The sequence below is a fragment of the Podarcis erhardii genome (genome assembly GCF_964252035.2).
Source record: "Podarcis erhardii genome assembly, chromosome: 14".
NCBI lineage: Eukaryota > Metazoa > Chordata > Lepidosauria > Squamata > Lacertidae > Podarcis > Podarcis erhardii.
In genome coordinates, this window is record NC_138503.1 from 50,882,387 (window position 1) to 50,902,251 (window position 19,865).

At 48.3% G+C, this 19,865-nt stretch overlaps 1 protein-coding gene and 1 long non-coding RNA gene across 7 annotated transcripts in view; one reads left to right on the top strand and one right to left on the bottom strand.

Annotated features, from left to right (window-relative positions):
• ELFN1 (extracellular leucine rich repeat and fibronectin type III domain containing 1) overlaps positions 1 to 3,862 on the top strand; it is a 255,809-nt gene extending 251,947 nt beyond the window's left edge. For all 6 annotated transcript variants that reach the window (XM_081839697.1, XM_081839695.1, XM_081839698.1 and 3 more), the window contains one exon: positions 115 to 3,862. In XM_081839697.1, the coding sequence (XP_081695823.1) occupies positions 582 to 2,978 (2,397 nt within the window). In that variant the 5' untranslated portion in view covers positions 115 to 581 and the 3' untranslated portion in view covers positions 2,979 to 3,862. The remainder of the gene's footprint in view (positions 1 to 114) is intronic.
• LOC309329391 lies at positions 3,582 to 18,530 on the bottom strand. The gene is made up of 5 exons (XR_014151118.1): positions 18,064 to 18,530; positions 17,108 to 17,337; positions 15,976 to 16,036; positions 3,873 to 4,001; positions 3,582 to 3,684 (listed from the first exon to the last, which is right to left on the bottom strand). It is a non-coding gene; the product is annotated as an uncharacterized lncRNA (long non-coding RNA).
• Between the last annotated feature and the right edge of the window lie 1,335 nt (positions 18,531 to 19,865).

The window sequence follows — 19,865 nt, forward strand, 5'->3', positions numbered from 1 at the left end:
TGTCCCTATATTATTCCTACCCTGCGGGGGAAGTGTGCTGTTTTACAGGGGCTGCATTTCACTTTGACAAATCCCACTAATTGCCTCCCCCCCCCTCTGCTTCTTTGTCGGCAGGAGACCCAAGTAACCCAGCGGAAGCAGCATTACAAGAGGCAGTTGCGACAAGGAAGGGTGATGGAGAAGGAGCCGAGCCTCAAAGCAGAAGCCGGCGGCAAGACGAGCACCGGGAAACGCCCTGCCGAGAGGGAGAGAGAAGTGTGTGCCTGAGCCGGACCTCCCTCTTCCGCCCAGGTCCCTCCTTGCCCCCCCCCCAAAGCCCAATAGGATGGCAGGAGAGACAGCTTGCCAGAAAGCCCTTTGCTAGAGCTTTTTGCCCAAGGGGGCACCCTGGGAAAGATCAGCGCCGGACGAGGACTCCCCTTCCCGCCTCCTCCTCCGACTGGATGTTCCCTTCATGGTCTGAAACCATGGAGCGCAAGGAGAGAATGGCGAAGACTAACCCAAGGCGGGGTCTTGTGCTGTGAGGCAGACTGTCGCCCCTTTCCCCTTGCAGGCCCCTCGTCCCCGCCCAGCCCTCCCAAATGGCAGGCCACCGGTGGGCCGCGACGTCAGCCCTGTGCACCTGCGTGGCGGCCGTCTCCCTCCTGTACGTGGGAAAGGCGCAGGCGGACTGCTGGCTGATCGAGGGTGAGAAGGGCTTTGTGTGGCTCGCTATCTGCAGCCAGAACCAGCCGCCCTACGAGTCCATCCCGCAGCAGATCAACAGCACCATCCTGGACCTGAGGCTGAACGACAACAAGATCAAGAGTGTGCAGTTCTCCTCCCTCAGCCGCTTCAGTAATCTCACATACCTCAACCTGACCAAGAACGAGATCTCCTACGTCGAGGACGGTGCCTTCTCCGGGCAGTACAACTTGCAAGTGCTGCAGCTGGGCTACAACCGCCTGAGGAACCTGACGGAGGGGATCCTGCGGGGCCTGGGGAAGCTGGAGTACCTCTACCTCCAGGCCAACCTCATTGAGACCGTCACCCCCAACGCCTTCGGGGAGTGCCTCAACATCGTGAACATTGACCTGTCGATGAACAGAATCCAGAGGCTGGACAGCAGCACCTTCCGGGGCCTGGCCAAGCTGTCTGTCTGCGAACTCTACAGCAACCCCTTCTACTGCTCCTGCGAGCTCTTGGGCTTCCTCCAGTGGCTCGAGGGCTTCACCAACATGACCCGCACCTACGACCGCATGCAGTGTGACTCGCCGCCAGACTACTCTGGCTACTACCTTCTGGGCCAAGGCCGGAGCGGGTACCGCAATGCCCTGGGCATGCTGTCCTCCCTCTGCACTGGGGGCCCCTACACCATGCCGCCTTACTTGATCCCGCTGAAGAACCCGGTGACCACCGCTCCGCCCGAGAGCCCGTGCCCCGAGGAGGAGTGCTTCTCTGGGGACGGTACCACGCCCCAGGCCTCGCTGCACACCCCTGTGATCGACCCGGGCCTGTTCCCCACCATGAAAGTGAAGCAGCTGACCCACAACTCGGCCATCCTGAGCGTGCAGATCCCGGTGCCCTTCAGCAAGATGTACACCCTGGCGCAGTTTGAGAACGGCCGCTACAACGTCCTCACCAAGCTGCTGAAGAAGAAGGAGGACATCACGCTGACGGACCTGGGCCCCAACGAAGACTACACCTACTGCGTGATGTCCTCCAACCGCGTCTCCAGGTACAACTACACCTGCCTCACCATCAACCTCAACAAGCATAACCGGGAGGAGCCCGTGCCGAGCCCTTCGACGGCCACTCACTACATCATGACGATCCTGGGCTGCCTGTTTGGGATGGTGATTGTCCTTGGGGTGGTGTACTACTGCCTCCGGAAGAGGCGCCAGCAGGAGGAGAAGCACAAGAAGGCTGCCATCAACATGAAGAAGACCATCATCGAGCTGAAGTATGGGCCGGAGATGGAGGCGACCAGCATCTCCCAGCTGTCCCAAGGGCAGATGCTGGGCGGCGAGACGATGACCCGCATCCCCTACCTCCCTTCCGTGGGGGAAGTCGAGCAGTACAAGCTGATCGACAAGAGTGAGACCCCCAAGGCCACGAAGGGCAACTACATGGAGGTGCGGACGGGCGAGCAGCCCGAGAGGAGGGACTGCGAGCTGCCCCTGCAGCCCGACAGCCAGAGCTCGGTGGCGGAGATCTCCACCATCACGAAGGAGGTGGACAAGGTCAATCAGATCATCAACAACTGCATCGATGCCTTGAAATCGGAGTCCACCTCCTTTCAGGGGGTGAAGTCGGGGGCGGTGTCCACGGCCGAGCCTCAGCTGGTGCTCCTGTCCGAACAGATCCCCAGCAAACACAGCTTCCTGGCTCCGGTCTACAAGGAGAGCTACAACCACCCCCTGCAGAGGCACCACAGCATGGAAGGGCCCCCCAAGCGCTCCAGCACCTCTTCCAGCGGCTCCATCCGGAGCCCCCGATCCTTCCGCTCCGAGGGCTCCGCCCACAAATCCGAAGCCAAATATATCGAGAAGACGTCTCCAACCACAGACACCATCCTCACTGTGACGCCGGCGGCCGCCATCTTGCGGGCCGAGGCCGAGAAGATCCGCCAGTACAGCGAGCACCGGCACTCGTACCCAGGGTCCCACCAGGGGGAGCAGCAGCACGAGAGTATGGGCGTGCGCAAGCCTTCCATCTTGGAACCTTTGACCAGGCCCCGGCCCAGGGACTTGGCTTACTCTCAGCTCTCCCCGCAGTACCACAACCTGAGCTACACCTCTAGCCCAGAGTACACCTGCAAGCCTTCCCACAGCATCTGGGAGCGCTTCAAACTGAACCGCAAGCGCCACAAAGACGAGGAGGAGGAGTACATGGCGGCTGGCCACGCCCTACGCAAAAAGGTCCAGTTTGCCAAAGACGAGGACCTGCACGACATCTTAGACTACTGGAAAGGGGTGTCTGCCCAGCACAAGTCCTGAGTCCTCGAAACCTGTAACTCGTGACTTAATACTGGACCAAAACAAAACAAACGAAATCAGCAGCAGCTATTTTTAATCCAGACTTGTCTTTAAAAACACACATACACACACAAAAATAAATAACTTATCTATAATTATTCTATATAATGTAACAGAGAGAGAGAGAGGTATTAAAATATTGTCTCGCATTCGTGAGATCCACACCAAATCTGAAAAGAGAAAGGGAGGGAAACACCTACAATGTTGAAAAACTAATAGGTAAATGGTGGAGTGGGGGAGAAATGTTTTCTTTTTATAAAAAAAAAGAAGAAAAATTGAATTAAAAAAAAAAACCTGAGTGAAAAACAACAGGGAACGAGAGAGAGGCACAAAATGAAAGGAATACTGGAGTAACCACGACTGCATCGCATGACTCATGAATCTGTGGTTTCTTGTGGACTCTGTGTACAGTTTTGTCTTCTTCTTCCTTTCAGTAACCAAAAAGTAAAAAACGAAACACACACACACACACAAAAAGGTAAATCAGAAGAAGTTAGCAGAAGGTGTGTTTTTTTTTATTAAAAAAATAAACATTAAAAAGATAATTCTTTTTGGGCCTTTTGCAAATGGAGTCTTCCAGTTTAGACTACGAACCGCCTGAAGTCCCATTTGTGCATTTCTTTCGTGAAAAGGTACTGTGTGTCGCCTTGTAAAAACCGACACCGCTCTATTGTACAGAGAGAGAAAAAGAAATTCTATATTTGCAAATGTTTGCTGTATAATGAGAGAGAGAGAAAAAGAGAAAGGAAAAAAAATATTACATCTACTAAAAGAAATATATCTATATATTCACCTGTTTGTACCAGGTTTTAATCATGGATTTTAGAAAAAAGAAAAAAAAACCAAACACCCTACCTTGGCTTGACTTTTTTTTCTGGTTCTCTGTTGGGAGGGTGGGAGTGTCTTGAGTTCCATGGATGTTTGCTGACTTCAGTTCTGGTCAATTCCAAGTGTGCTGAGAAAATGGCAGTGCTCCTCTCATTTCTGAGGGTCACCAAGACATGTATAAGCAAATCTTCCTCCTCCACCTAGGCTGGGCTGCATGATTCTTAAAGCAGGAGGCTTCTAGGTCAGGCAGCTCTGCCCAATTTCCTTGTCTAATAAGGATTCGATGGATTTAAAATGTGACTTCTGGCACCATGTCGCAGAAGACTGAGAGGTCATACACTAGTAAAGGAGCTGGTCAAGGATTCTGCTCTCTCTCCAAAATATAACTCTTGGCTACACCCAGATAAAACTAAGTCCCACATCACCTGCTGACTAAACTATAGAATGACATGACCCACACAGAAAAACCCACCCAGGTACAACTGAGTCCAGTGTTCCCTGGCGACTAGAATAATAATATCCTATTGCTATACAGTATCAGGTCAACAGTTCCTGCATCTTGTCCTCACATTGGAAAACCAGGTGCATATGGGAAGCCTGCAAGCAGGACCTGAGAGCACCTTCTCTCCCATTCTTGTGTAGATAGTACAGTATCAGCTTCTGGGAATGACAAGAAATTCCCTGATTCCACTCAGTTGGGTCCAGCGCCCCCTAGTGTCTAAACCATTTAACACCACTATCCACATAGACACCAGCTTCTGAAAATTGGGGCACAACAAAGGTGGGAAAGTTTTCTCACTGCTAAGACCCAAATTCCTCTCTGTGTGCCAAATTAACACACCAGCCTTAGCAATGATTTGCTTCCCAGGGATGGAAAGCAGAACCCACTTGAGATTCCTATCTCAATACTATGTTCGCAGCCCCTATTCTTTTTCTTACGGACTGTTTTTTGCTCAGTTTGCAACAGGGAAAGTTGGCAATAAAATGGGATCCGTCTATACGGTGAGGCACACCAGTTGCCAAATGATGGCCAAAGGCCACCCTGTGTAACAGAACCAATTGATAGAGGAGAACTGGCAGTAAATATCTAGCTGTTTCACTGCAAGGGGGTGAGGTAGCCGCATCTATGCACAAACATCCCCAGTGTCACAGCTACAATTTGCACAGGAGTCCCTGATGCCAAAATAGCCACCAGCAACCTCAACGGCATGTTGTGGGACAGCCCAGGACTGGTGGTGTTTAGAATGTGCCTGAATTCCTGACTATACCACAGATATGCTTATAAATTGAGAAGAATAGGTAAAGGTAAAGGTACCCCTGCCTGTACGGGCCAGTCTTGCCAGACTCTAGGGTTGTGCGCTCATCTCACTCTATAGGCCGGGAGCCAGCGCTGTCCGCAGACACTTCCGGGTCACGTGGCCAGCGTGACAAGCTGCATCTGGCGAGCCAGCGCAGCACACGGAACGCCGTTTACCTTCCCACTGGTAAGTGGTCCCTATTTATCTACTTGCACCCGGGGGTGCTTTCGAACTGCTAGGTGGGCAGGCGCTGGGACCGAACGACGGGAGCGCACCCCGCCGCGGGGATTCGAACCGCCAACCACGCCATCGGCAAGGTTTTACCCACAGTGCCACCCGCATCCCATAAAATTGAGAAGAATACTGTATTCTAAAATGCGACCAACCTTATGTTGGATCCCAGAGACCAACTGATCAATATATCAAGGCAATTTACTTTAAAGCAGCAACAACACACAGTTCACATCTTCTAGGGAATGCACCAATTCAGAGTTTGGGTGAAATATACTTTAATGCTCCTCCACATTAAAAACAACAACAACCCAACACTTTGTTCATAGAAAAGAGTGGTGCCTTTTTGCTATCATGCCAGCTTTCCACTGGGCGGAAGGTTTTGCCACAAGGGAAAGCATTCAAACACAGAAGCCCTGCTGGTATGTTCCCACGGTGTGTTCCCAAACTGTGTTGTACCATGTGTTTTCCTGAATGTGCCAGTCAGGCCTTCCTGCACGTCCTCAAACTCAACACATGGAGTACACAGAACCTGGAAGACTCTTTTTCTGCTCCACCATCAGCATTTTCTCTTAAAAACAAATGGAAGGTCAGACTCCTCCTCATGTAAATCCCATTCACCATTTATTGCTTTGGAATGTCATAAAGCTCAGCTCCTATAATCTAGCTGTACTTCCCACTCATGCAAAATGGTGTCCTTGAGATGTTATTGGACTGCAGCTCCTATCGGCATGACCAGTGTGGAAGGAGGGTGTTTTTTTATTTGTTTATTAATTACCCACGTTTCCTCCTAAGGTCCCAGGGCAGGTTATCCCCCCCTCACACACACACAGACAGAGAGAGAGAGAGAGTTTAAAACAACTTACAATAAAAAAAAAAAGTTGGGTCCTGAAAATATACATCTCGTGTGTCAAAAGCCAGGGTAAAGAGTGGCTTCTTCAGCATCCTTCAGAAACTGCATAATGAAGGTGCCAGGCGCACTTCTGTGGGGAAGGAGTGCCACAGCTTAGGGGCCACCACAGAAGAGGACACCATTTATAATAAGTGGACACCAATTAAAAAGAAAAGAAAAGATGGGGATTATGGGACTTGTAGTCCAACATCTGGCAGGCCCGAAGTGGGGGACTCTTTTTCAAGGCCATTGCTGCCTGCCAGAGGGCAATGCAAGAAATAGCTCTCCCTCTTCTTCCTGGCGTCCTCTCAGGTATTAGAAAGCTGTCAAGACGTCCTTCTCCATCTAACCTCTGTCTTTCTCTTTCTCTTTCTCTTTCCTTTGTATTTATTATCTGCTCTTTCTCTGAGGAAATCGGTGGCAGCCTATGTGGCCTCACAACCACCTTGTGAAACAGCGGCTGCCTACACACCATTTAAGGCACATTTCCTCCATCTCCAAGAATCGTGGCAACTGCAATCTCTTAAGAGCACTGAGAACTGCAGCTCTTTGGGGGGGGGTAAACTACAGTTCCCAGGATTCTTTGGGGAGGGGAGGGGAGGGGGGAGAATGTGCCATAAATGTCTGGTGTGTAGCCAGGTGTGAGGCTCAGTGAGTCACTGGCTGGTGGCCACATAGTGAGCTTCACGGTTAAGCCAGAAGTTGAACCCAGCCTCTCTTAGTCAAAGTCTCAGTTCTACCTCACTGTCTGTCTAGCCCAGGGACAGCCAACTCCCAAGAGACTGCAATCTACTCACAGAATAAAAAACTGGCAGTGATCTACCCCTTTTTGGGGGGTTCAGGCGAAAGTTGTTGAGCCTTTTTTATAGGCAAATCCAGTTATAGAGAGGAAAATTCCGAAATACAGTGGTACCTCAGGTTAAGAACTTAATTCGTTCTGGAGGTCTGTTCTTAACCTGAAACTGTTCTTAACCTGAAGCACCACTTTAGCTAATGGGGCCTCCCACTGCTTCCGCACTGCCACCGTGTGATTTCTGTTCTCATCCTGAAGCAAAGTTCTTAACCCGAGGTTACTATTTCTGGGTTAGCGGAGTCTATAACCTGAAGCGTCTGTAACCTGAGGTACCACTGTACAGTAAAGGAGAAAGGCGCTCACCAAAAGATGCCCACCCCATGACATATAATTTTTATTATTCGTGAAGTGAACTCCTATTCACATGGGGAAGCCTAAAAGGCCATTCATTAACTTGGTCTAAACAAACTTCCAAAGAACGTGGCATCCATGAAAGAGAAAAGCAAAAGAACAAAATGACATTTGCAAAAAATTCACTGTTAAAAACTCATCCTCGAATTGCCCCCCTTAAAAAATCAAATTGCCCCCCTGTGCGGGGGGGGGGGTGCCCACATTGGAAACCGCGGCTTTAACAGTTACCTCAGAACTGAGGCTTGGATCAAAGCATGAAAGGCAGCTTGGCTTTGCCTCTTGTGCCAAGGTCACCAGCGGAGTAGGGCCAGCCCATCCATGAGGCAGACTGAAGCAGCTGCCTCGGGCAGTAGACTCCATGGGGCATCACCACATGTGTGCCCCCACCACTGGTGGAAGAGCAAAGAGAAGCAGCTGCAGCAGCTTCTGGGTTCTGGAGAGACATTGGAAAAGCCCTGTGAAATCTCATGAGAGCTCTGCTGGCCCTTCCCAAGACCCCATTAAGCGAGGCTGTGGCAGGAGGGGGTGGCACACCTGGCAACACCTTCCCCTTTTGCTTCAGGCGGCGAAACAAGACGGGCCACCCCAGCGAGGGTGTAGGGGGACACACACACACACTCCGGTCCCCGCTTCCACACAATAGTTATTCTAGCCTACATTACAGGGTAGCTGAAATCTGAGAAAAGTATGTGAAACCCTTGGCTCACTCTAAAACAAAACATAAATGGTCAGGTGTCGTTATGAATTACCTTAGTTATCGCTTGCCATCTTTCTTAGTTCGGCAACGTCAGTCATCACCACCGCCACAAAACCTAAAAACCAGCCTCATAAAGAATATTCTCAGTTGAATTACGAAGGCAGCAAAGTACAGAAGTCTGTGATTACTGGAAACAGCAAACCAGATGGAAGTCAAACAGACAGCCATGCTTTCATATCCTGAGTTTTAGGAGCAAGACACCAATCCTGGGCAATATTGAAAACACGACGCAGACACAGCCTGCTTCAGGAATTAAGTGCCGGTTGACAGAAGGGTCAATCTTCAGGTCTTCTAAGAAAAAAAGAGGCACGGGAGCTCAAAGCATGCTCAAGTTTCCTGGGAAATGCAGCTTCTGGTACATATTAGTGGGGAAGTTTTTGTGCACTTGAATTATTTGTGGCTCTAGGTGCCAGGGAGAAAACAGCAATCCACGGAAATCTCTCTACACCAGGGATCAGCAACCTTTTTCAGCCCTGGGCCAGTCCACCATCCCTCAGACCATGTGGTGGGCCGGACTATATTTTTTGGGAGGGAAATTAACAAATTCCTATGCTCCAGAAATAACCAAAAGATGCATTTTAAATAAAAGCACACATTCTACTCATGTAAAAACATGCTGCTTCCCAGACTGTCCATGGGCTGGATTGAGAAGGTGATTGGGCCACATCCAGCCCACGGACCTTAAGTTGCCTACCCCTGCTCTATACCACACTGTCAATAACAGGCCAACCTGTTTCCTGGATTAACTCTTGAAGGTAAAGGGCACATGACAGAAACTCCCACCACCACCAAAGGCTAAATAAAATTGTTTGAGGCTTCTTGGTTTAGAGGGTGGGGGAAATGTAAGTTAAGTGATGTAGGGCAAATTAAAATGGTGAATTGCACGGAGAGAGCGAAATTCTCCTCCTTTCATCATTCTGCAACTCAGTTATGCAATGATGCCTACTGGGCTCACCTGTGCCCCCACCCCACCCCAAAAAGAAAAGGATACGCAAGAGAATCCTTCACCACAGAAGCAGCACTTATGGAACTCACTGCTACAAGGAGTGGTGGCAGCTGTTAAAAACAACAACTGGCACATTCAGAGCAGAAGGCAGGTCTAACAAGGGCTGAGTTCTAGGAAAGTGGAGAAGGGTATTCATCTTCAGAGGCAGTCTGCCTCTGAGCCCCAGGTGTGTTATGTCTGAATCCACATGTATATCCAGTGCACATATGGCCCAAACATGCACTTTCTATGAGAGAAACAAAATATAGGATGGAGACAGTCATGCTTTCTTTAAATGCATGTAAACTCTTGCCTTTCTACCCGATGAAGAACTCTTCACACCAAGAAATGCTCAGAAAAGTGGCTTATTACAAGGAAAAGACAGTACATTGCTTTAACATTAGGTTACAAAGTGTTTGCATGTGAGCAGGACCCAGCCAACAACACAGCCACACCCCTAAAGTCCCTAAATGTATGCAAAAGGAGGCGAGGGCAATCAGTGCTGCCAGTCCATGGGAAACTAGAGTCGATATATTCCTTTTTTTTTCCTGGTAACACAACCTGAAGGCTTTATTTGTTCCATAATAACCAGTGATGTAGAGATGTATTAACCATCATATTAAACATTCTATAGAGTAAGGGCATAGCTAATTTTTTTAAAAAATAATATTTATTACTTTTAAACCTTACAAACAAGAAGAAAAAGAAAAGGAGAAAAAAGAAGAAAAAAACAAAAGAAAGAAAAAAACAATACAATACAATATATAAACAATACACCACACAACATTAACGCATTAAACTAAACAAAACAGAACAAAAACAATTTAAAAACATACATCATACTATTTCAATGCCTTATCTTTCATTCCCTTGTTTCATCGACTTCCTCTCACCTTCCTTTTTGTATTCCACTTCTATTAATTGTTTCAGCAAATCCTTTCCATCTTTCACTATTTTCTGTCATATAAATATCTTAACTTATTTTAACCTTATTTCCATTAATACTATAATACTTATTTATGCTTAACTCCTTATAACACTTCTACTAAGGCCATATAATTTCATTCCAACATTTTTCTAACACTCATTAATTTTACCGTATTTCTATAAATAAACTTTAAACTTTTTCCAATCTTCTTCCACCGTCTCTTCTCCCTGGTCTCGGATTCTGCCAGTCATTTCCGTCAAATCCATATAGTCCATCAACCTGGTGATCTTCTATCTGAGGCTCTTAACTCTTTTCCAGGTCTCTTCTGCAAGTCTTCTTCGTATACTTTGTCTTCTGCTGATCTTGTTCTTAATTTCCTTCCTTTGATGCTGAAGAGTAGGTCTCGGGGGAGCTCCAACCTAGCAATGTTTTTATTCCTTCTCGACATGTCATCCACATCTCCGTGGTTAAAACTAAAATCCAAAAGATATTTCAGGACGTGTTTCAAAATCCCTCCAAATCTGAAGGTCCCCACAACTCCAATTTCCTCCTGACCCAAGTCCAGATCCCAAAGGTCAGTAAATCCCTGCATGAGATGATCTATCCAACTTTCCTTCTCCAGTCCAAGCAGGGTTCCAATCTGACTTTCTCTGACTTCAATCATAGAGGGCAACAACTTGTAGTCATCAAATTTCCTCTGTAAGGCTGGGGCTCTCTCCCTCTCCATTTGTATTACTTTAGGTTCAATAACCACAACTTTCTCCCTCACTTTCTCCACCATTTGGCATGTCAAAGTAGATTCCTGTATCAGTTCCTGAATAGTTTCTGTGTAGATGTTCACTTTTTGTCCCAAATTAGTCGCTTTTTGTCCCAAAATATCATTTTTAATATTCATCACATCCGTCTTCTTGTGGAGCTGTTCCAATGACTCACTTATCTTGCCTAGTGCAATCACTAAGGCTTCTTCTGTCGACATTCTCAAGCGATCCAAGGTCAATCTGCAGCTGGAGATTCCACCAGCCCAACTCTTATAACAATTTCAAAGGCTCCCTCTAGAGGGAAACAATTTCTGTTTGTATCAATCCTTTTAAGCACAGTTCAAGCAGTAAAATTAGTTTCAATTTTCAACTACTTTTACTCCTTTTTAAACGCAGAAGGAGACTATGAAAGCAATGTATTTCTCTTATTTAACTAACTGTCACAGTCAATGAACTTTCCCAAAAGCGTCAGTCTTACTAGCAGTCCATTTCCAGGTTCAGAGCGGTGGTGATCCAACTTTCTTCACTCTCTCCTGCAGGCTTACGTGATCCAAAATTTCCCCCCTCTTCTCCTGCCTCCAAGGGGGGTTTAATGATTTTAGCCGATGGAAGTTTAATCCTTTACATAGGACTTTCCAAGACTTTAGCTTGCAAATTCTTTGCTTCAATCTATTTACAAAAGGAGAAGGCAGACTTCCTGTTTGAAACCTCCCCGTTTCGGTGCCAAATTAAGACGTTTAAAAATCCAATTTTCCGTTCTACTCACGGCTAGTTGTTTAGAATCATATTGTCCACAGGAAAAAGCCAGCGCTCTCCGGCAACAGCAATGCGGCTTCACTCCGTGAAAGAAGCAGTCAATCTGAAGCACCGTGCCGCTCACCCCACATCGCTCCGGATCCCCGAAACCGGGTCTCCCCGCGAGTAGGGGAGGCGCAAAAGGTGCCAGCCGAATCCCACGTTCACAGGCTTTTCCCGCCTGCGATTTTTAGTGGGTCTCCGCCTTCGCCGTGGCGGCCAGACCCTGAATTCCACGGAGCAAGTTCCTCCCGATCAGAGAAATTCCGCCATTGCCGGAGGCACTAACCCGGAAGTCTAGAGTCGATATATTCCTTTACAGAAGCCAGGATCAAGATTCTAGGCCTGTTTAAGGATTAAGGCCTTCCCATCTAGCTGCATCTGGCATTTTAATCAGGCTAAGAGAGAGGAATTCACACTGTTCCTGGTCTGAGGTCCTTGCAGGACTGCGATTGAGGAGCAAGATGTCACATTTCTAAATTGTCAATGAAAACGATGCTGCTTAAATACATTTCCAGGGGCTCACTCATTCCCATGTGAAAAGGAAGCCAGGCTAGGAACCAGAACAAGGAACTGGCAAGGGCAAAAGAAGGAATATCCAGGAGGATGTGGAAGGACTTGCCCAGGGAAGGCATCTGGCCCAGGACCATGAGAAGATGGATCAATGAGAGTCCTTTAAAACCGGGCGCAGTGCGCTGGTCTATTTATAGCACAGCAGCAGTTTGGAATCCCAACTCAGAATCTATTAACATTTCTGAGAGCTCACCAGAGGGAGGACCGATAAGAGCAGGGAAAATAAGCCCATCATTTCCACACACACCTGGGTGGCATCCTGATGCTCTGTTGTTATTCCGACAAGCCAGCACTTCACGCCACAGCTTCAAAGCACCGTGGCTCCACTTTAAACCGCCATGGCTTCCCCCAAAGAATTATGGGAGGTGGATTTGTTAAGGGTGCCAAGAGAGATGTTAGGAGGCCCCCAGAGCTACAATTTCCAGAGCTCCCTGGGAAGTGGGGTTGTTAAACCACTCTGAAAGTTGTACTTCTGGGGTGTGTGGGGAATAAGGGGCCGCCTAACAACTCTCAGGCAGCTTAAGAACAAAAGAAGAGCCTGCAGGATCAGGCCAAGGCCCCATCTAGTTCAGCATCCTTCACAAGAGCGCTCCCCTCCCGCAATTCCCAACGGTGGAGGCAGAGCACAGCCATCAAAGCTGCTAGCCACGGGGAGACTTATCCTCCATGATTTTGTCTATTCCTCTTTTAAAGCCATCCAAGTTGGTGGCTATCACTGTTTCCTGTGGGAGGGAGTTCCACAGTTCAGCTACGCACTGTGTGAAGGAGGACTTTGGATGAGAGCGGTCACGCAAAGCAAAGCTTACTGTTCTTTCATGGCCTGCCTACCCATTCATTGGCATGGGGTTCCTGGTTGCCTGTGGCAAGGAAGGGGGAACCTTCAGCCTTACAGATATTGCTGCTCTCCAACTCCAGTCCTCCTTGAGAGAGAGATAAAACTTTATTCACATTAGCCAATGGCCATAGCAACTAAAACATTACAGAAAAGGAAATTTGATATAAAAGCACAATTTAAAGTCCTGAATCAGCCGTCAGTTCGTGGCCCTTATTCTGATTGCCCCTGCTATGAACCTAGCAACCTTTGCTGTTATCTGCTCATTTTGATCTGATAGAAGAAAGGACATTGTGGCAGTGGCTGAGCGCCCTGGGATGGTTAGTACGAGTGGGGTGATGCTCTCGTTCCTCAGGTCTTTGTAGAGAGTACAGGACAGGAGGACGTGTGCCGCTGTTTTGGTGCTACCATCTCCGCAGGGGCAAAGATGTTTTTCAGGCGGGATCTTTTGGAATCGACCCTCAAGTACCACAGATGGCAAAACATCCAGTCTCGCAAGTGTAAAAGCACGTCTGTATTTTGGGATAATAAGTTTGTGCAGATATGGGGCCAGAGAATCAAAATGGAGAGGTGGGAACTAAACATACCAAGGGCAGAATTTCCTTATAGTGGCCAGGTTGTTCTGATGCTCGTTATCTTTTAGACGTTGACCAATTAGACTCTTTGCTTCAGTGGAGCCCATCGTGCTTCTTGACTGCTGGCCATGGTGGCTGGGCAGGGGTAAGCCCAACAACAACTGGGCCTCTGCATCCCTGGCGTGTGGCCAGGGGGCTGGTCCTTTAAAAAGAGTTGGTTGTCCACAGGGGGCTACCACCTGGAGGCCATAGTTGTGAATGGGCCTGGCTGACACCCACAGGTTGTGCTGCCCTCCCAGGAGAGATTTTCTCACATTCCCAAGGTGCGAAAGGTTCTCTCAGGGGGAAGAGACATGACTGCAGAGCTGCCCTTTCGGCGCCTGACACTGTTGCCCTTTTCAGAAGAGAGGAGATCGGAACAAACACCCGGCCTTAAGGGCAGAATGGCAGGAAGCCGGGGAAGGGAGGCAGGGGAGGGGGAGGAAACTGCTGAAAGGAGGGAACCAATTTAGCTCAAAGGGAAGGAAAAGGGGGAAAAAAGCAAAGCCATGTTAAAGATTCCCTTGTTAAGCCACGAAAACAAGCATGCAGATGCCAGGGGAAAGATGGGACCCTTTAGGTCAAGGTACATCTTGTTCCTGCCAACAGCAGACCCAGATGGGCTTTTATTTTAAGGAGAAAGATGGTGGGGGAGAGAGAGCACTGCTTGGAGATGGCAAAGCAGAAGACGGGCAGCGGTTCACCCCAAAAGGCCGGCAAAGGAATGAAAATGTTTATGGGCCCCGTTTGGTGAAATGCACTTGGTTAAAGGAAGCTGCATCTAATCGAAGGAGCATTTATGGAAGCCGTTAATGCAGTCGGTAGGCGAGGGGGAAATTAAAGGCTCAGAAGACTGGGCAGCGGTGGGGGCGGTGAGGACACACGTTAAAATGTGCAGAGGAAATAAAGCGTTGCACTTCTAGCAATGTCTCTGCTTAAAAAATGTCTCTGCTTAAAAAAGCAGAGACATCACCTTGCCAACAAAGGCCCGTAAAGTTAAAGCTATGGTTTTCCCAGTGGTGATGTATGGAAGTGAGAGCTGGACCATAAAGAAGGCTGATCACCGAAGAATTGATGCTTTTGAATTCTGGTGCTGGAGGAGACTCTTGAGAGTCCCATGGACTGCTAGAAGATCAAACCTCTCCATTCTGAAGGAAATCAGTCCTGAGTGCTCACTGGAAGGATAGATCCTGAAGCTGAGGCTCCAATACTTTGACCACCTCATGAGAAGACTCCCTGGAAAAGACCCTGACGTTGGGCAAGATGGAGGGTACAAGGAGAAGGGGACGACAGAGGACGAGATGGTTGGATAGTGTTCTTGAAGCTACCAGCATGAGTTTGACCAAACTGCGGCAGGCAGTGGAAGACAGGAGTGCCTGGCATGCTCTGGTCCAGGGGGTCACGAAGAGTCGGACATGACTAAATGACTAAACAACAACTTCTAGCAGGTGGGAGATCCACCTCTTCCCTTTGGCCATTTATTAACTATTCTCTGGATGAGGCCAAAGGGGACCAAAGCTCCGCCTCAGCTGAACTTAAGAGGATTGTGCTAGTGAGCACAAGAGAGTTAGCATTTGCAACATGGAAGGCAGGGAGAAAGCAGGGAAGCAGAGCTCATGGGCTGGATCACAGCTTTGAGGCGGGCAATGTCCTGCATTTTCCACATACTGAGTGATGCATAGGGTGGCCACACCTGCCATTGCACCCGATATGTTTATGTGCTATTCCTGGAGCATAACCCCCACATTGACCTGCACAATAAGAAGACGACGTGCGTAGTTTGCAACCTTCAGCCTGGCAGGAGCCAGTTGCAAATCACTGTGTCGACTCTGCAGACAGGAGGTCTGCCCTCTTCCCCTCTCCCAGTTAAGCTCCATCTCCAGAGCTCACTCCTCAGCCTCAGATTTCGGCCCTGAAATCTCAACATCCAAGATGCTCCTGGCCTGGAAACCCTAATTGTGGGATTTGCCCCATCTGGTCTTTGGAGCAAAATAAACAGCCAACTTCAGGTGCATTGATAGCTTTGTGAAACAAAAGCCTGAGTCAAACCTGCTTCCCCTCTTGTAGCTTCTGCACCTTTTCTGCTCCCGGCAATCTTGCATCAGCCGTTCCCTTTCCTTCCCAAGCAGCAGCTGAGAGAAACTAGCCGGAAACATGCGAGGTGAAACTCTGGTGGCCTGTTTGCTCTGCGGCATTTATGAAATTGCTTGCTCATCAAATGTGGGGAATTGTTTATTTTGTAAGTAAAACAAACACAAAATACCTCAATTTTTATTGCCGCTTGAATGGGTGCCCAGGACCTCCTGGCTTCAGCCGCTGCCAAGCTGGGGAAGGGAACAGGACTCCTTAATCAATCTGGAGCACTGGAGGCTGAGTCATTGGCTACATCCATCCCTGGCAATGGAAACAGAGTTCGGCCACAGGGCTGGGTGAGGCGCATATGCACAATGCCTCACTGTGGGTCAACATCCTTTCCCCTGGCCACACAACCCCATCAAGCCAAACTCCAACTGAATAGGGTTCCCACCTGAGACATCTCCATTTCATCCAATTAGCCATGCTTGTTAATGCAAGGATGGATGATGGTATACAGGTAGGCAGAGGGCAGAAAATCAAACCTTTCCCCAAGAGGCTAGTTTCTGGCTTCTGTGCCCAAATAACTGTAGAGCTCTCTCCTTCAACATGTGCCTTTCCTTACTACTGGGAGAGAAAGAAATGCCTTGAGGTGATGACAAGAGATGAGATGCGTCCATTCTCAGTTTGTCATACAAATCAAACTCCCACATATTGGAATGTTTAAAAACCCAAAGCCTGATATGTATTGTTATAGATTGGGGGTGGGGTCAGTTTGGAAGACCTGTGATCCTGTGTATGTGAAGGTAGAATGGATAAGTCAGCACCTGGCAAACTGGTCCAACTAGTTCCTTTGTTAATTACTTTGGCTGGCCAGGAATGATGGGAGTTGTAGTCCAACAGCATCTGTAGGTCTACAGGATCCCTACCTCTGCATTAAAATAACATCAGGATACCAATAAGCAATAAAAGCATGTGTAAAACACACACAGTGCAAATCAATTTCAGCTAGCAGAATACAGATACAGTGGTACCTCGGGTTAAGAATTTAATTCGTTCCGGAGGTCCGTTCTTAACCTGAAACCGTTCTTAACTTGAGGTACCACTTTAGCTAATGGGGCCTCCCACTGCTGCCGCGCTGCCACCGCACGATTTCTGTTCTCATCCTGAAGCAAAGTTCTTAACCCAAGGTACTATTTCTGGGTTAGTGGAGTCTGTAACCTGAAGCGTCTGTAACCTGAGGTACCACAGTAGTTAAAACAAAAAACAAAGTAAACACCAGCGATTTTAATTCTGATAATGCCTCACAACAATCTACTCACTGCCATTCCAGACTCCTTCCTTGGTTGCCTCCCTGTGTCTCTTACTGGATTGGAAGCATCTTGGGGCAGGGATCTTCTCACACATTCTTGGCAAATCACTCTGTACAGGGATGTCATCACGATGGCATTTCATCGCCTTAAGTTGCAGGAAGGACCAGTGGTTTATAGAGCTTTTTAAAAAGTTCCAGGCCTCTTTGAGCAAGGGAACAGGTTGATGAGCAACGATCAGCCTACAAAGCCAAAAGGAATATCCCTATTTAAGACAAACATCAGACGATCCCTGCAGCTCTCTGCCAGCAGAGATTCACATAACTTTTAAAAACCTGCTGAAAACCATTCTATTCCACCAGGCCTATGCAGGCAATTAAGAATGCATCCTTCTACAATGTAGAAAAAAATTCCTTCCAGTAGCACCTTAGAGACCAACTAGGTTTGTTATTTGTTATTGGTATGACTACAACTGGTCTTACAGGGAAAAGCAAGGGGTGAGATGGCTAAAAATAGCTTTATCATGTATAATTAGATAAGAATCCAGTGTCTCTATTCAGACCAGGTCTCTCCATGGAAAGCTTTTTCCTGTAAGACCAACTGCAGTTGTTAACAGCCATCAACAGGTTTACCACACCTATCAGCCAATCACCCATTCCCAGGAATTTTTTTATTTTGTTTCGACTATGGCAGACCAACATGGCTACCTACCTGTAACTCCTTCTACAATGGTTTACTGATGCTAACTTTTAAAAATATGGTCTGTATTGTGCAGTCTTAAGTTTTATTAAGCTCTTTATCATCTATCTATCTATCTATCTATCTATCTATCTATCTATCTATCTATCATCTATCTACCGCTCTATGACATAGTGGTAATTAAGTATTTTAAATAAATAAATGGGAAGCCCAGAAAGCAGGACATGAGCACAGGAACACTCAGTTTGCAATGTAACAACAGACCGTACCTTGTGAGTTTCATGTTGAATTGCTGATTACACATTCTTGGACAACGGTGTTTCTTCAACAAATACAACAAATCACCCTCTTTGCTTTTAAATCAAAGCTGGAGAGGGCCATTTCAGACTAAATGGATGCAGCGAACAGCACACAATGAAGTGGGTTTGGTTTTTAAAAAATGAAAAGAAAGGGAAAGCACAATGTTGGAGATTGCTGGATAATCTGTGTGAACTGCCGAGATACATTTTCAACTACATAACATACTGTAGGTGATTATGTTTTTCTAGTACATCTTCAACCAATAGAGCATGCACTATCTTGGTTTTTAATCAGTGGTGGAAAATGGTGCGGTGGGGGGAATAACTCCATGACAGAGCACATATTTTGTCCTTATAGGCAAGACATGTCTGCTATAGCTCTCTTCCCACCTGCCAGTCCCAGCAGGCAGTATTCAGAGGCACAGTATCTCTAACAGTGTCCCTCGTGGCTAGTAGCCTCATAGCAGTTGATAGCCTTACCCTCCATGAATTTATCTAGCCCTCTTTTAAAATCCCCCAAGTTGGTGGCAGTGGCGTAGCGTGGGGGGTGCAGGGGGGGCCGGCCGCACCGGGCGCAACATCTGGGGGGGGGCGCGCTCGCCGCCTCCGGAGTCACCGAAGAGCCTCGGGCGCAGGCTGTAGCAGAGCCCCATGTCTCGCGGAACCGACAAGCTGTGCGCGCGTCCGGGCTGAAGGCGTCCGGCAGGCAGCGGCTCTCAACGCTCGCCGCGGTCGCTGCGCGCCAGGGCCGCGGAGGGCGCGCCAGGCAGCCCCTCCTCACAGCCCCGCCGCTGCCGCTGCTGCTGCAGCTGCTGGGCCATGTTGCATTTTCCTCGCCTCTCTGCCCTCCTCCTCCTCCTCCGGGCAAGCGGCGTCGTTTGGGCGGCAGCGCCAGCGGCAACTCGCCTCAGATCACCTGACACGGACCCGCCGCCGCCGTGGCTACCTTACCGTAAATACCCCAGCCCAGGCAGCAGCAAGAAGAAGCTGGCAGCAGCGGCAGGTTAGGGGTTAGGGGGCGCAAATTACTTGCCTTGCCCCGGGTTAGGGGGCGCAAATTACTTGCCTTGCCCCGGGTGCTGACAACCCACGCTACGCCGCTGGTTGGTGGCCATCACTAAGTCTTGTGGGAACAGATTCCCATGTAGTTTTAACAATGTGCTATGTGAAGGAGCACCTTTTGTCTGTCCTGAATATTCCAACTTCATTGACTGTTCCAGAGTTCTAGCTGGATCCAAAACAATGGACTCAAATTACAAGAAATGAGATTCCGACTAAACATTGAGGAGAACTTTCCGACGGTAAGAGCTTTTCAATAGTGGAATAGGCTCCCTTGGAAGATGGTGGTCTCTCCTCCACTGGAGGTTATGTGTGGCCATCTGTCAGGGATTCTTTAAATGTGGTTCCTGCATTGCAAGGGGTTGGTCTAGATGACCTATGGGGTCCCTTCCAACTCTACAAATATATAAATGAACTCACCTTCCACCCCCACCCCCACGCCATGCAACGTTTAGGTCTATCCTCTCCAGGGCACAAAAAAGCTGTTTATATATGCCGGCTTTAATTCCAAGTGCCACATCAAAGCCACGTCGCTTTAATAAACCCGAGTCTTTGCTTGCTGCAATTCCCAGTCCCCAAAATCACTAACAGCCCACCCTCTTCATTGACAATAAGCAGTGAGAAGCAGACTCTTCAGCTGCCCTTAATTAGCAGCAATAGTCCCTATTTTCTGGGAGCAATCCCTGGTAAATTACTTTCTCCTAGTTTGGCTT